The 14,309-nt window shown below is 49.2% G+C and overlaps 1 protein-coding gene across 6 annotated transcripts in view; it reads left to right on the top strand.

Annotated features, from left to right (window-relative positions):
* The window catches only part of SRCAP (Snf2 related CREBBP activator protein), a 33,892-nt gene extending 19,597 nt beyond the window's left edge, over positions 1–14,295 (top strand). For 5 of the 6 annotated variants that reach the window (XM_028167499.2, XM_007186417.3, XM_007186416.3 and 2 more), the window contains 10 exons: positions 82–1,589; positions 5,090–5,355; positions 5,493–5,695; positions 8,133–8,302; positions 8,452–8,648; positions 8,744–8,858; positions 9,067–9,186; positions 10,651–10,845; positions 11,002–11,085; positions 11,189–14,295. In XM_028167499.2, the coding sequence (XP_028023300.2) occupies positions 82–1,589; positions 5,090–5,355; positions 5,493–5,695; positions 8,133–8,302; positions 8,452–8,648; positions 8,744–8,858; positions 9,067–9,186; positions 10,651–10,845; positions 11,002–11,085; positions 11,189–13,879 (5,549 nt within the window). In that variant the 3' untranslated portion in view covers positions 13,880–14,295. The remainder of the gene's footprint in view (positions 1–81; positions 1,590–5,089; positions 5,356–5,492; positions 5,696–8,132; positions 8,303–8,451; positions 8,649–8,743; positions 8,859–9,066; positions 9,187–10,650; positions 10,846–11,001; positions 11,086–11,188) is intronic. The other variant, XM_028167500.2, reaches the window with a different exon arrangement.
* Positions 14,296–14,309: the final 14 nt, after the last annotated feature.

Genomic DNA, 14,309 nt, shown 5'->3' with positions numbered 1-14,309 from the left:
GGGGTAAGGGAAGGGGTCGGACAGGGTAATAGAAGGAGCAAAAAAAGAATTTTGGGGCTAACTTATCCTCTGTCTCCACAGCTTCAGCACCCGGAGCTGCTCCCTTGACCATCTCTTCTCCTCTCCCCGTGCCATCCTCACTCCCTGGGCCAGCCTCTTCTCCAATGCCAGTTCCCAACTCCTCTCCCCTTGCTAGTCCTGTGTCTTCTACAGTCCCAGTTCCGGTATCATCTTCACTCCCCATCTCTGTCTGCACAACGCTTCCTTCCCCAGCCTCAGCTCCACTCACCATCCCCATCTCAGCCCCCTTACCTGTTTCGGCTTCGGGCCCAGCTCTGTTGACTAATGTGACTCCAACACTGGCACCTGTTGTCTCAGCGGCTCCTGGACCTCCCTCTTTGGCACCAGTTGGGGCTTCTCCATCAGCGTCAGCCTTGACTCTAGGTTTGGCCACAACTCCATCCCTGTCCCCATCTCAGGCACCTGGTCATCCTCTGTTGTTGGCTCCAGCCTCTTCACATGTTCCAGGGTTGAACTCAGCTGTGGCCCCAGCATGTTCACCTGTCCTGGTGCCAGCTTCTGCTCTGGCCAGTCCTTTTCCGGCAGCATCAAATCCAGCTCCAGCTCAGGCTTCCCTTTTGGCTCCAGCACCTACTGCATCTCAGGCTCTAGCCACCTCTCTGGCTCCCATGGTGGCTCCACAGACAGCAATCCTGGCTCCTTCTCCAGCTCCTTCTCTGGCTCCTCTTCCAGTCCTGGCTCCATCACTAGGTCCTACTCCTGTCCTGGCTCCATCGCAGACTTCGGTTCCACTTCTGGCTTCATCATCTACTCCAGGAACTCCTTTAGCCTCAGCTTCCTCACTGGTGCCAGCCCCAGCTCCTGTGTTGGCTCCATCATCAGCTCAAACTATGGTACCAGCCCCGGTTCCGTCACCTCTCCCGAGTCCAGCTTCTACGCAGACACTGGCTTTACCCCCAGCTTTAGCATCCACTCTTGGCGGCTCGTCTCCATCTCAGACACTGTCTTTGGGAACTGGGAACCCCCAAGGTTCTTTTCCAGCTCAGACATTGTCATTGACTCCAGCAGCATCCCTAGTACCAGCTCCAGCCCAGACACTGTCTTTGGCACCAGGTCCACCACTGTGTCCATCTCAGACGTTGTCTTTGGCTCCAGCACCCCCTCTGGCTCCAGTTTCTCCGATGGGCCCGGCCCCAGCTCACACACTGACTTTGGCTACGGTGTCGTCATCTGCTTCACTCCTGGCCCCAGCTTCAGTGCAAACACTGACCTTGAGCCCTGCCCCAGTGCCGGTGCCCACCTTGGGCCCAGCGGCAGCTCAGACTCTGGCGCTGGCCCCAGCCTCAACACAGGCCCCAGCTTCCCAGGCATCTTCCCTCGTGGTTTCGGCAACCGGTGCCGCTCCCTTGCCTGTCACCATGGTATCCCGGCTGCCTGTTTCCAAGGATGAGCCTGAGACACTGACATTACGCTCTGGTCCCCCCAGCCCTCCCTCCACTGCTACCTCGTTCAGTGGTCCCCGACCTCGACGCCAGCCCCCACCACCACCTCGTTCCCCTTTCTATCTGGTAAGTTTTACTGCCTCAAAGGAGAGGGAACAGGAAATTGAATTTCTTTGGAGTGTTGCTACAGAGTGGATGGAACAAAATAATGTCACCTTTATCTTGGTAAATTACAAAGCCTAGTTTTGTGGACCTAATACTTGAATGCCACTGGACAAAGCCCTTCCCTGGGCCTTTACTCTTACCTGTAAAATGGGAAGAATAATCCATGTCCTACTTTTCACAGAGGAGTAATTGAGGACATAATGTGCTTTTAAAACTATTACTCACTGATGTGTTCAAGACTTGTTAACATTTGGTCTCGTTGGTTCTTGCTTACTCTTTTGAGTTAGTGTTGGCATCTCATTGCCCCATTTTACAGATGAAACTAGCCTACTAAATGATGTTTTAAAATTCATACAACTTGTGAGAACACAGATGTGCTGACTCCATTGCTTTCTCTTCTTCCCCACAAGAGGCAGTCCTCAGAGACAGGAGGATTTTTCTCAGTTGCTGAAACTGTCACCATTAAGTATTTGAACTTCTAGGGGAGAAAGGACACCATGGAATACAGTTCCCTGAAGATCATGAGCGTTTGACTTTGACGGTCATTTGCTGTAGTTTTTTACCTCCATGGTGATTAAGTGGGCAATAAAAACTCTTCTCTGTCCCTTCATGAGCTTTCTGGTAGCCACTTTTTTCTATCATATATATAGTTGTATATATATTTGGTTAAATAAAAGTTGCAACTCAGAGTAAGTAACCCAGGACCTAATAATGAGAAAGATCTAGTGAGTCCTTCTAGGCCCTCTTGTCTTTTTCTCACTCTGATAATAGAGCTGCTGCTTATTCTCGGCCCCAGTCCCCCACCCTCCATCTTTGCCACTTGCCTCCACCTTTGGTCTTTCTCTAATGCTGCCAGGTTGGTCTGGCTTTTTGGAAGTAGAAGAGAGCCTAGATCCTAGCCCAAGGGTGCAACCCCATGGTCTGTGTTAAAATTTTCATTGCTCTGCAAGTAGGTAGCAGCTTCTTGATCCTTTTTCTTTAAACAGTTTTGAGATATAAATCACATACCATACAGTTCACCTATTTAAACCATACAATCCATTGGCTTTTAGTATATTCACAGAATTATGCAACCATGACAACAATCAACTTTAGAACATTTTCATGGCCCTAAAAAGAAACCCCACACCCTTAGCCATCATCGCTGACCTTTCCATCCCTCCTAGCTCTAAGTAACTTGTATCTGTAGATTTATTTATGGAGTCATATAATAGATGGTTTTTTGTGACTGGCTTCTTTTTAATATTTTTGAGGTTCATCCATGTTATGCTATAACTGACATATATATATGTATATATATCAGTACTTCATTTTTTTAAAAATTGTTGAATAATATGCCATTGTATGAATATACCACATTTTATATATCTATTCATCAGTTGATTGGGGGACATTTGGTTTGTTTCTTCTTTTTGGCTGTTATGAATAATGCTGCTGTGAACATTCATGTATAAGATTTTGTATCTTTTCATATGTTTTCGGTTATATTGGATGTAAATTTAGGAGTGGAATTAACTGGGTTATGGTAACTATGTTTGACTGTTTGAGGAACTGACAAACTGTTTTCCAAAGTGGCTGTACCATTTTACATTCCCACCAGCCCTTGTGAGGGTTCCAGGTTCTCTACATCTTTGCCAAAAACTTGTTATTATTTGTCTTTTTTGATTATAGCCATCCTAGTGGGTTTGAAGTGGTATCTTGTGGTTTTTAAATATTTATTTATTTGGTTGCGCCGGGTCTTAGTTGCAGCAGGGGGGCTCCTTAGTTGCGGCTCCAGGGCACTGCAGTTGCAGCTCGCCGGCTCCTTAGTTGTGGCATGCGAACTCTTAGTTGAGGTATGCATGTGGGATCTAGTTCCCTGACCAGGGATCGAACCTGGGCCCCCTGTATTGGGAGCGCAGAGTAGAGTCTTATCCACTGCACCACCAGGGAAGTCCCTTTTGTGGTTTTTTTTTTTTTTTTTTTTTAAATTTTATAGCTACTTTATTTATTTATTTCTTTATTTTTGGCTGTGTTGGGTCTTCAGTTCGTGCGAGGGCTTTCTCCAGTTACGGCAAGTGGGGGCCACTCTTCATCGCGGTGCAGGGACCGCTCTTCATCGCGGTGCGCGGGCCTCTCACTATCGCGGCCCCTCCCGTTGCGGGGCACAGGCTCCAGACGCGCAGGCTCAGTAGTTGTGGCTCACGGGCCCAGCTGCTCCGTGGCATGTGGGATCTTCCCAGACCAGGGCTCGAACCCGTGTCCCCTGCATTAGCAGGCAGATTCTCAACCACTGCGCCACCAGGGAAGCCCCCTTTTGTGGTTTTGATTTGCATTTTCCTGATGGCTAATGATATTGAGCATCTTTTCAGTGGTTGTTAGCCATTTGTATATCTTCTTTGAAGAAATGTCTATTCAGATCCTTTCCCTTTATTAGTTGGGTTATTTTATTCTTTTCCTTTTTGTTATTGAGTTGTAAGAGTTCTTTATATATTCTGGATAGAAGTCCTTTTTCAGGTAGATGATTTGCAAATATTGTCTCCTTTGCTGCTACTTAATGAGAGCTGTCCTTAATGATTTTTCCCTCTGCCAGGATGCTTTCCTTCCTCACTTAGACCACCAGGAGCCAAGAGGTCAAACTTAAGGTAGCAGTCAGGAAGGGAGATTTGGGACACTGCTTTTTTTCAGGACCATCTTGTAGGGTCCAGTCTCCTTCATTATTTGTTCATTCTAATAACATATTTATTGAGAGCCTACTTTGTGCCAGATACTGAGTTGGATACTGGATGATTACAGTGAGGGGCTTACAGTTTAGTGGGTAGAAGATGTTAATCAAAGAATCCTATACATGTAAAACTACAAGTGTGATAAGTGCTACAAAAGAGTTAGGTGGTTTTATAGCCTGTGAAACTGGAAGCACAAAGATGGGAAACAATTGGGTCAAAGTCATACAGGTATCCTGTCAGCCAGGGCACTCCACTTTTCTCTCTCAGGGTTACCTAGATGTCTGGTTAGCTGTTCCCATCCCACCCCATTCCAGTCTGACCTTTGACAGAAACCTGCCATGGATTTGATTAGCCTCTCTGTATCCTGGTCAGTGATTTGAGGAGGGATTTTAATAATTGTTTTGGATCTACTGCAAGAAGATAAATTAACTTGGATGTTCTGGATTTAAGTGTTACATGGGAAAACTCACGCAAATCATCCATTCTATAAGTCTGTCAAACATATGGATCTTAATTTTGAATATTCAGGCATCTGCTTTGGTAGCATACAGGGAAGATCAGTTTTCTTTTGCAGAGAAGTTATTTCGTTTAACATTGGAAAAGAATAACTCCCATTATTGACAATTTGGAAGAACTAAAATAGTGTATTTTTGAATCTTATGGTTTCCACAGATTATGTTTAATTCTGGAGGAACTGCCAGGTTTTCTATAAGGACGCTGATTACTTTTTCTGTGTTTTTCTCCTCTTATCCTCAGGACTCTCTGGAGGAAAAGCGGAAGCAGCAGCGGTCTGAACGCCTGGAACGGATTTTCCAACTTAGTGAGGCTCATGGGGCCCTGGCACCCGTGTATGGGACTGAAGTCTTGGATTTCTGTACCCTGCCCCAACCTGTTGCCAGCCCCATCGGCCCTCGTTCTCCTGGCCCCAGCCACCCCACCTTTTGGACTTATACCGAGGCTGCCCGCCAGGCTGTACTGTTTCCCCAGCAGCGACTAGACCAGCTGTCAGAAATCATTGAGAGGTTGGCAGGGCTAAGTGCTTAATGGGAAGTGGGTCTTGGGGCCTCTGAGTGGATATAGTGGTTAGGGCTGGTAAAGGTGCTAACTTATGGGGCCATTCAGAGTTCCATATTTTATACTGCTTGCCTTCTTTTTACAGGTTCATCTTTGTCATGCCTCCTGTGGAGGCACCTCCCCCTTCCTTGCACGCCTGCCACCCACCTCCTTGGCTGGCCCCACGTCAGGCAGCCTTTCAGGAGCAATTGGCTCGTGAGCTCTGGCCCCGGGCTCGTCCTTTGCACCGTATTGTGTGTAACATGCGTACCCAGTTTCCTGACTTGAGGCTTATCCAGTATGATTGCGGTGAGTTCATTGGCCAGTGAGGGTCTCTTGACCTCTTTTCTTGTCTTAGCCTGAAGACTGTTATATCAAAGGGATGCTGTACATAAGGTCTCTGTGGATTTCATTAAACATTAGATAGTCTTTTAGGTTATGCTTCTGGGTGAGATGAAGAAATGTAGGCCTCATGATAGAGTCTTGGCATTCATGAATTTGACTTTGATGAAAGTTGAAAATGTTTGCTAACTCATTTATTCAGTGATTATTTTGTGAACATCTGTTACATCATTTGGGATACAATGGCAAATGACATAGCACAGCGTGGAGTTTTCAGATTTATGGGGAAAGGTGTGTGGTGGTATAAGACTGCACAATAAATAGTAGATTTGGGGGAATTCCCTGTCGGTCCAGTGGTAGGACTCCACGCTTTCACTGCTGAGGGCACAGGTTCCATCCCTGGTTGGGGAATTAAGATCTCGTAAGCCACGTGGCCAAAAAAAAAAAAAGTAAATAGTAGATTTTGTTTTGGGGAAAGATTTGAACAAGGATGCTTGTCTTTTGAATAGAATCTTATTGGTTAGAAGGAATTTGGCTGCAGGTAACAGAAAACCAACCAACGGCTTAAACCACAAGATCTTTTTTTTTTTTTTTTTTTAAGGACTAATCCAGGTAACTTTTTATTTTACTTAATTATTTATTTTTGGCTGTGTTGGGTCTTCGTTTCTGTGTGAGGGCTTTGTCTAGTTGTGGCAAGTAGGGGCCACTCTTCATCGTGGTGTGCGGGCCTCTCACTATCGCGGCCTCTCTTGTTGCGGAGCACAGGCTCCAGATGCGCAGGCTCAGTAGTTGTGGCTCATGGGCCTAGTTGCTCCGCAGCATGTGGGATCTTCCCAGACCAGGGCTCGAACCCGTGTCCCCTGCACTGGCAGGCAGATTCTCAACCACTGCACCACCAGGGAAGCCCCACACAAGATCATTTATTGTTTACTAAATGAGAAATGCCGAGACCGGTGGTATATGGCTGGTTTAGCAGCTTAGTGGTGTCTTCATGGACCCAGGACTTTACCTACTATCCTTAGCTTTTTTTTTTTTTTTTTTTTTTAAATTCTTTTTTTTTTATTTATTTATTTACTTATGGCTGTGTTGGGTCTTCGTTTCTGTGCTAGGGCTTTCCCTAGTTGCGGCAAGTGGGGGCCACTCTTCATCGCGGTGCGCGGGCCTCTCACTATCGCAGCCTCTCTTGTTGCGGAGCACAGGCTCCAGACGCGCAGGCTCAGTAATTGTGGCTCACGGGCCTAGTTGCTCCGCGGCATGTGGGATCTTCCCGGACCAGGGCTCGAACCCGTGTCCCCTGCATTGGCAGGCATATTCTCAACCACTGCGCCACCAGGGAACCCCTATCCTTAGCTTTTATCTTTTTATTCTCATGGTTATTTCTTCATGGTCTTAAGATGGCTGCTATAACTCCAGGGAGCACACCAGTGCTCCAAGCAGGAAGCAAGGGGTTGAAACAAAACACTTCTCGCAAGTCTTTCATTTTTTTCTGTGAAAGAAAGCCCTCCCAGTTGACTTTGATTCAAAATTCATTGGCTCAGATTGGGCCATATGCCCATCCTTAGAGTAATCACTGACAAAGGGAAAAAGGAACTGTGGCTTATTTAGAACAATAATGATTCATCTTCTGGGGTTGGTTTGGGGTGCGTCTTCCCTGGGAATCAAGGGATCTCTGCCAGGTGTCCATAGGATTAATCGGGTTCTGTTAACCGAGAATGGCTGTTGGACAGTAGTGAATATAGTTTCTGCCACAACTGTGCACAGGTATTTCCATAGTAACATGTTTGCAGATTTCTTAAATGTCTTAGAACATAAGAAAGTCAGCAGAATTTTTATTAATATGTGTTAAATAAATATTTTAGCAAAAAAATAATTTTGTAACATTTGAAACCATTCAGAATAGGTGAGTTGAAAGTCTTTGTTAAAAGTGTTCAAACTGACTGAATCACTATTTTCGTGTTTGATGGGAGGTTAAACTAGATAACCTCATAAGATCCTGCCTCTCTGGTTCTTATCTCAGTGACCTTCCATCCCAGTGAGCTATGACATAAGTGGATTTGTTGATGTTTATCTTGTGAATGGCTTGTGCTGCAGCTGGTATAACTCAGTGTAGTACTTGAAGGTCTTTTCTTGCTCATACACCATTGAGGATTTCTTTTTTCCCTCTGAGGGTCTGTATTACCCTACCCCTAGTTAGACTGAAAGAAGTCAGATCCAAGACAGGAGCAGACTGAAGAGGAAGAACCCTTAAGGGAAGAAAATATATAAAGTTAAATATTTTTGATTCCCCTGGGTTGATCGAAACCCGGGCGTAAAACTTGATCTTTCAACTACACAGGCTTCCAGTGCTGTGTTTTTCCCACTCCAGTTTATAGCTAGCTTCCTGTACCCCTTCATATCTCTTTAGGAAAGTTGCAAACGTTGGCAGTGCTGTTGCGACAGCTCAAGGCAGAGGGCCACCGGGTGCTCATATTCACCCAGATGACCCGAATGCTGGATGTGTTGGAGCAGTTTCTCACCTACCATGGCCACCTCTACTTGCGTCTGGATGGGTCTACTAGAGTTGAACAGAGACAGGTAACCCAGGCATCTCCGGCCCTTAGAGGCTCGCCTCAGCTCTGTCTCCTTTTTCCAGGGCTCAGAGTCCCAGGAGGGGCCCCCACTAAGCCTTGGTCTGTTTTTGGGGATATGTCTCCCAATACTATCTTTTTTTCCTTTTCCTCTAGGCCTTGATGGAACGATTCAATGCAGACAAACGCATATTCTGCTTCATCCTTTCAACTCGGAGTGGGGGTGTGGGCGTGAACCTGACGGGGGCAGACACTGTTGTTTTTTATGACAGCGACTGGAATCCTACCATGGATGCTCAGGCCCAGGATCGCTGTCACCGAATTGGCCAGACCCGAGATGTCCACATATATAGGTATTGCCTAGTCTCCCCTTACCTTACTTTCCCTTTGCTAATAGGGTTTTATTGATGTATTTGGCTGTTTATACATGTCCTTTATCACCCCCTAGGCTTATCAGTGAACGGACAGTGGAAGAGAACATCCTAAAAAAGGCAAACCAGAAGAGAATGTTGGGAGACATGGCAATTGAGGGAGGCAACTTCACCACAGCCTATTTTAAACAGGTACTAAGACCGTCCAGTCTGTGCAAGAGAGAACTGCTATGCCTGTAGGAGTTACTGCTGCTTATTAAAAAGGATGCTTTGGCCTCCACAGATCTGCCTCTTCAACCAGTGGTACTTCTGATACTACTAAGAGCTATCAGCTTCATAGCTCTAGACCTGGGACCAACATTCTGTTGGCTCTGACACTTTTCATATGTTCTTTCCAAAGCAGACCATCCGAGAGCTGTTTGATATGCCTCTGGAGGAACCATCTGGCTCATCTATACCCTCTGCCCCTGAAGATGAGGAAGAGACTGTGGCCAGCAAGCAGACCCATATCCTGGAGCAGGTGAAAAAAGAGTGGGCAGGGACTTCACCGGCCGTCCAGTGGTTAAAAGACTCTGTGCTTCCACTGCAGGGGGCACGGGTTCGATCCCTGGTCGGGGAACAAAGATCCCGCCGCAGAAAAAGAGTAGGCAGTCCCTAGAGTAGAGCTAATGGTTGCAGTGTCTGTCGTCTCTCAGTCTTTTGAGTTTGTCCAAGGGGAAAGAACTATTTCTGCTGCTTCCCAGATTACAGTTGGCCTTTGACCGTTGTGAGTAGATTGCTTATTGGTTCACGTGATTTCATAGATAGAAACACAGGATATGGAGTCCACGGTTCTAGGTTTGAACTCCAACAGTGCTTCTTTTTTTTTTTTTAAGCAACTTCGTTATGGGCCTGTTGTCTTATTATTATTATTTTTTTTTAATAAATTTATTTATTTATTTATTTTTGGCTGTGTTGGGTTTTCGTTTCTGTGCGAGGGCTTTCTCTAGTTGCGGCGAGTGGGGGCCACTCTTCATCGCGGTGCACGGGCCTCTCACTGTCACAGCCTCTCTTGTTGCGGAGCACAGGCTCCAGATGAGCAGGCTCAGTAGCCGTGGCTCACAGACCCAGTTGCTCCGCGGCATGTGGGATCTACCCAGACCAGGGCTCGAACCCGTGTCCCCTGCATTGGCAGGCAGATTCTCAACCACTGCGCCACCAGGGAAGCCCCAACAGTGCTTCTTAATAGTGTTCGTTAAGCCACATCCATTTAATCTTCTGAGCCTCACTTCCCACTTTTCTGAAATGCTAAATTAGAAGGAAGTAACTGAAGGTTAAATAGCATAGTGGATGTAAGAAGTGCTTTGTATATGGTGTAAAACTCATTTCCCAAACATTAATGCATACTAGAATCACTTGGAAGGCTTTGAAAAAGATTGATTCCTGGGTCCCATCTCACAGTCTACTTAAATCATGATTTTGAGTGGCATCTGTATTTTTTCAGAAGTAGACAGATGTTTAGGAACTATAGGTGTGGATTATCATGGAGAAATTTTCCCCTACCAAGTGCCTTCCTCTCATGCTCTGGGCTACTTCCCTCAGTGACTTTGGTGTGATCTCCCTGGATATTCATCTCAGGGGAATGATCATATGTTAATCTGTTGTCATGAGGCATCTCAGTGCAAAAAAGAATTGTGGATTATTTTGTATTCAAAACTTCTGGGATTGCTTTTTTAAAGAGATTTGAGGCTGACTTGAATAGAAAGTAAGTGGAACTAGAGGTCTCTAAAACAGTTATTTTGTCCCTGGTGGCACTCCTGGTTGAATCTGTTCCATCCTATGTGGACCACTGTGTTGCTTTGGTAATTTTGGGGGCCCAGAAAAGAGTTGAGTTCTGATTTAAATCTGGTTTGGTGTAAACGTGGCCTCAAACATTTGCCAGAATCAAATCACAGGATGTAAAGTTCTTTAATTCTCATGGTTTTTCTTCCCCACACCCTCATAGGCATTGTGTCGGGCAGAGGATGAAGAGGATATCCGTGCGGCCACCCAGGCCAAGGCTGAACAGGTGGCTGAGCTTGCAGAATTCAATGAGAATGATGGGTTTCCTGCTGCTGACGGAGAGGAGGCTGGTCGGCCTGGGGCTGAAGATGAGGAGATGTCCCGAGCTGAGCAGGAAATTGCTGCCCTTGTAGAACAGGTCAGTGTTGGATCCACTAGTTCTCAACCTCACCCTCCACAACTCCTTCCTCTGGACTCTGCGACCTTCTTTCTGTCTTCTCTGGTGAAAATAATCAAGGGTGATGGGCCCTGGGCACCAGGTCCCTACATTCATCATCGCTGCTCTTCCCCACAGCTGACCCCCATTGAGCGCTATGCCATGAAATTCCTGGAAGCCTCACTGGAGGAGGTGAGCCGAGAGGAGCTCAAGCAGGCAGAAGTGAGTATGGGGGTGGGGATAAAAGTGGAAAGTGGCTGCTTTCCACCCACTCCCCATGCCGCTTGCCTCCCTCTGACCACTCCTTGGGCTCTGTTTTTGGTAGGAGCAAGTGGAAGCTGCCCGCAAGGACCTGGACCAAGCGAAGGAGGAGGTGTTCCGCCTACCCCAGGAGGAGGAGGAGGGGCCAGGGGCTGGGGATGAGGTTTCCTGTGGGACTGGTGGAGGCAGCCACCGGCGCAGTAAGAAGGCCAAGGCCCCCGAAAGGCCAGGGACTCGCGTCAGTGAGCGTCTTCGTGGAGCCCGGGCTGAAACTCAAGGGGCAAACCACACTCCTGTCACATCCACGCATCATACCCGCAGCACCTCCACACCCCCCCGCTGCAGCCCTGCCAGGGACCGAGTTCCCCGGCCAGCGCCTAGGCCTCGACCCACTCCAGCTTCAGCTCCTGCTGCAATTCCTGCCCCAGTCCCTGCCCCAGTCTCTGCCCCAATCCCCATTTCAGCCCCAAATCCAATAACCATGCTTCCTGTCCATATCTTGCCTTCTCCTCCTCTTCCTTCTGCACAGATTCCTCCCTCTTGTTCTTCTGCCTGTACCCCTCCTCCTGCCTGTACCCCTCCACCAGCTCATACCCCACCTCCAGCCCAAACTTCTCTCTTAACTCCTTCCTCCCCTCTCTTGCTTGGTCTACCTTCTGTGCCCATTTCCCCACCAGTCACCAACCTCCCTTTGGGCATGGGGCCTGAGGCAGAGCTGTGTGCACAAGCAATGGCATCTACTGAGTCCCTGGAGCTGGCTGATATGGCCAGTTCCGAGACTTCCCCAATTACTCTTGTGCCCCCTAAGGATCTGTTGCCAGTTGCTGTTGAGATCCTGCCTATGTCAGAGAAGAACCTTTCTCTCACCTCTTCTGCACCTAGCCCAAACCTGGCAGCTGGCAGCGTCCCCAACGGTCAAGAGCAGGAGGTGCCCGAGCCTGCCGAGGCGACCATCCTCTCAGTGCTGCCTGATGGTGAGGAAGTGGCCACGTGTCTGAGTGAGAGCAATAGGCTGGAGCTCCCACCCTCAGCAGCATCTGATGAGCTACTTCAGGAGCCACTGGAGGCTGACAAGAACTCAGAAGAGCTGGTGGAGGCCCAGACCCCAACGTCTACCCCAGAGAAACCACAGGAACTTGTTTCAGCTGAGGTCGCAGCCCCATCAACCTCATCCTCGGCCACCTCCACACCTGAGGGTCCTTCGCCTGCCCGGCCCCCTCGGCGTCGCACCAGTGCCGATGTAGAAATTAGGGGTCAGGGGGCTGGTCGGCCAGGGCAGCCTCCAGGTCCCAAAGTGCTTCGCAAGCTGCCAGGACGGCTAGTGACTGTGGTAGAGGAAAAGGAACTGGTGAGGCGACGGCGACAGCAGCGGGGAACTGCCAGCACCCTAGTGCCTGGGGTCTCTGAGACTGGTGCCAGCCCGGGAAGCCCATCTACCCGCAGCATGTTGGGGCCAGAATCCTCACCTCCCACCAGTGGTCCCTGTGAAGCTGCTCCCCCATCCACACTGCCCACCCCAACCCAGCAGCCCTTCATAGCTCGCCGTCGCATTGAGCTGGGGCTGACCGGTGGGGGCAGCCCAGAAAATGGAGAAGGGGCACTACTTGCCATCACCCCTCCTGCTGTGAAACGTCGCAGGGGGAGGCCCCCCAAGAAGAACAGGTCTCCAGCAGATGCTGGGCGAGGGGTGGATGAGGCACCTTCATCCACCTCTAAGGGAAAAACCAATGGGGCTGACTCAGTCCCTGGGGCTGAGACCCTTATTGTTGCGGAGCCTGTCCTGGCACCCCAGCTTATTCCTGGGCCCCAGCCTCTTGGACCCCAGCCAGTTCATAGACCCGAGCCTGTCATCCTATCACCTGTGGAGAAAAGAAGGCGTGGGCGGCCCCCTAAGGCCCGAGATTTGCCCATTCCTGGGACCATTTCCTCTCCAGGGGATGGCAGCTTAGAGAGCCGGACACAGCCACTCCCGATACCGCCACCCCTGCCACCACTCCCACCACTCCTAGCCTGTCCCACTGCTACTGTCGCCAACACTGTCACCACTCTCACCATTTCAACATCCCCACCCAAGCGGAAGCGGGGCCGACCTCCCAAGAATCCACCATCACCTCGGCCCAGCCAGCTCCCTGTCTTGGACCGCGACAGCTCTTCTGTCCTTGAGAGCTGTGGATTGGGGAAGCAGCGGCAACCCCAGGGCCAGGGGGAGAGCGAGGGTAGTTCATCTGATGAGGATGGAAGCCGCCCCCTCACCCGCCTGGCCCGCTTACGTCTTGAAGCAGAAGGAATGAGGGGACGAAAGAGTGAAGGGTCCATGGTAGTAGCTGTAATTCAGGATGATCTGGATTTAGCGGATAGTGGGCCAGGCGGGTTAGAATTGACACCTCCCGTGGTTTCATTGGCTCCAAAACTGCGCTCGACCCGGCTGCGTCCAGGGTCTCTAGTTCCCCCACTAGAGACTGAGAAGGTGCCTCGCAAACGGGCAGGAGCCCCAGTTGGTGGTGGTCCTGGGCTGGCAAAGCGGAGCCGCCTGCAGCCCCCAAGTCCCCTGGGGCCTGAGGGTTCAGTAGAGGAGTCTGAGGCTGAAGCCTCAGGTGAGGAGGAGGAAGGGGATGGGACCCCACGGCGCCGGCCTGGCCCCCGCCGGCTTGGTGGGGCCACCAACCAAGGGGACCAGCGTATCTTGCGCAGCAGTGCCCCTTCCCACTTGGCTGGCCCTACCATTAGTCACAGAGGCCGTAAAGCCAAGACGTGAGTGGGCTGCCCCCCTTCACCTAGGCTTTCTGCCATGGCCCCTCTCCCTCCATGACCAGGCCTGGCTCTTAACCACTACTTGAAGTCTTTTGAGGGGGGAATCCTCCAGGGAGACATAGGGGCCTTCTCCCTTCTTTCCACCAAAGTAGGGGGTAGGCAACTGGTTGTCATGGAAACGGGGCTCTTCACATATCCCCTTCCCTTCCACCCCACATGGCTGGGCAGTGTTAAGGGTGGCAAGATAGTCTTTGTCCCCACCCCCTTGTACTTGATTTCCCCAGCTATCTTTCACAGCCCCCCACCCTTAGGGGAAGGGGGAGGGGCTTCTCTCTACAATGAGTTTTTTTTCTTTTTTTCTTTTTCTTTTTTTTTTTTTTTTTTAAGAAGAAAAAAATAATAAACTTAGTTTCTGTATGAGCATCCGCGTAAGG

The sequence above is a fragment of the Balaenoptera acutorostrata genome, chromosome 15 (genome assembly GCF_949987535.1).
Source record: "Balaenoptera acutorostrata chromosome 15, mBalAcu1.1, whole genome shotgun sequence".
Classification (NCBI taxonomy): Eukaryota; Metazoa; Chordata; class Mammalia; order Artiodactyla; family Balaenopteridae; genus Balaenoptera; species Balaenoptera acutorostrata.
Note: the sequence above shows the minus strand (reverse complement) of the source record. Positions and strands in the feature narration are given on the sequence as shown.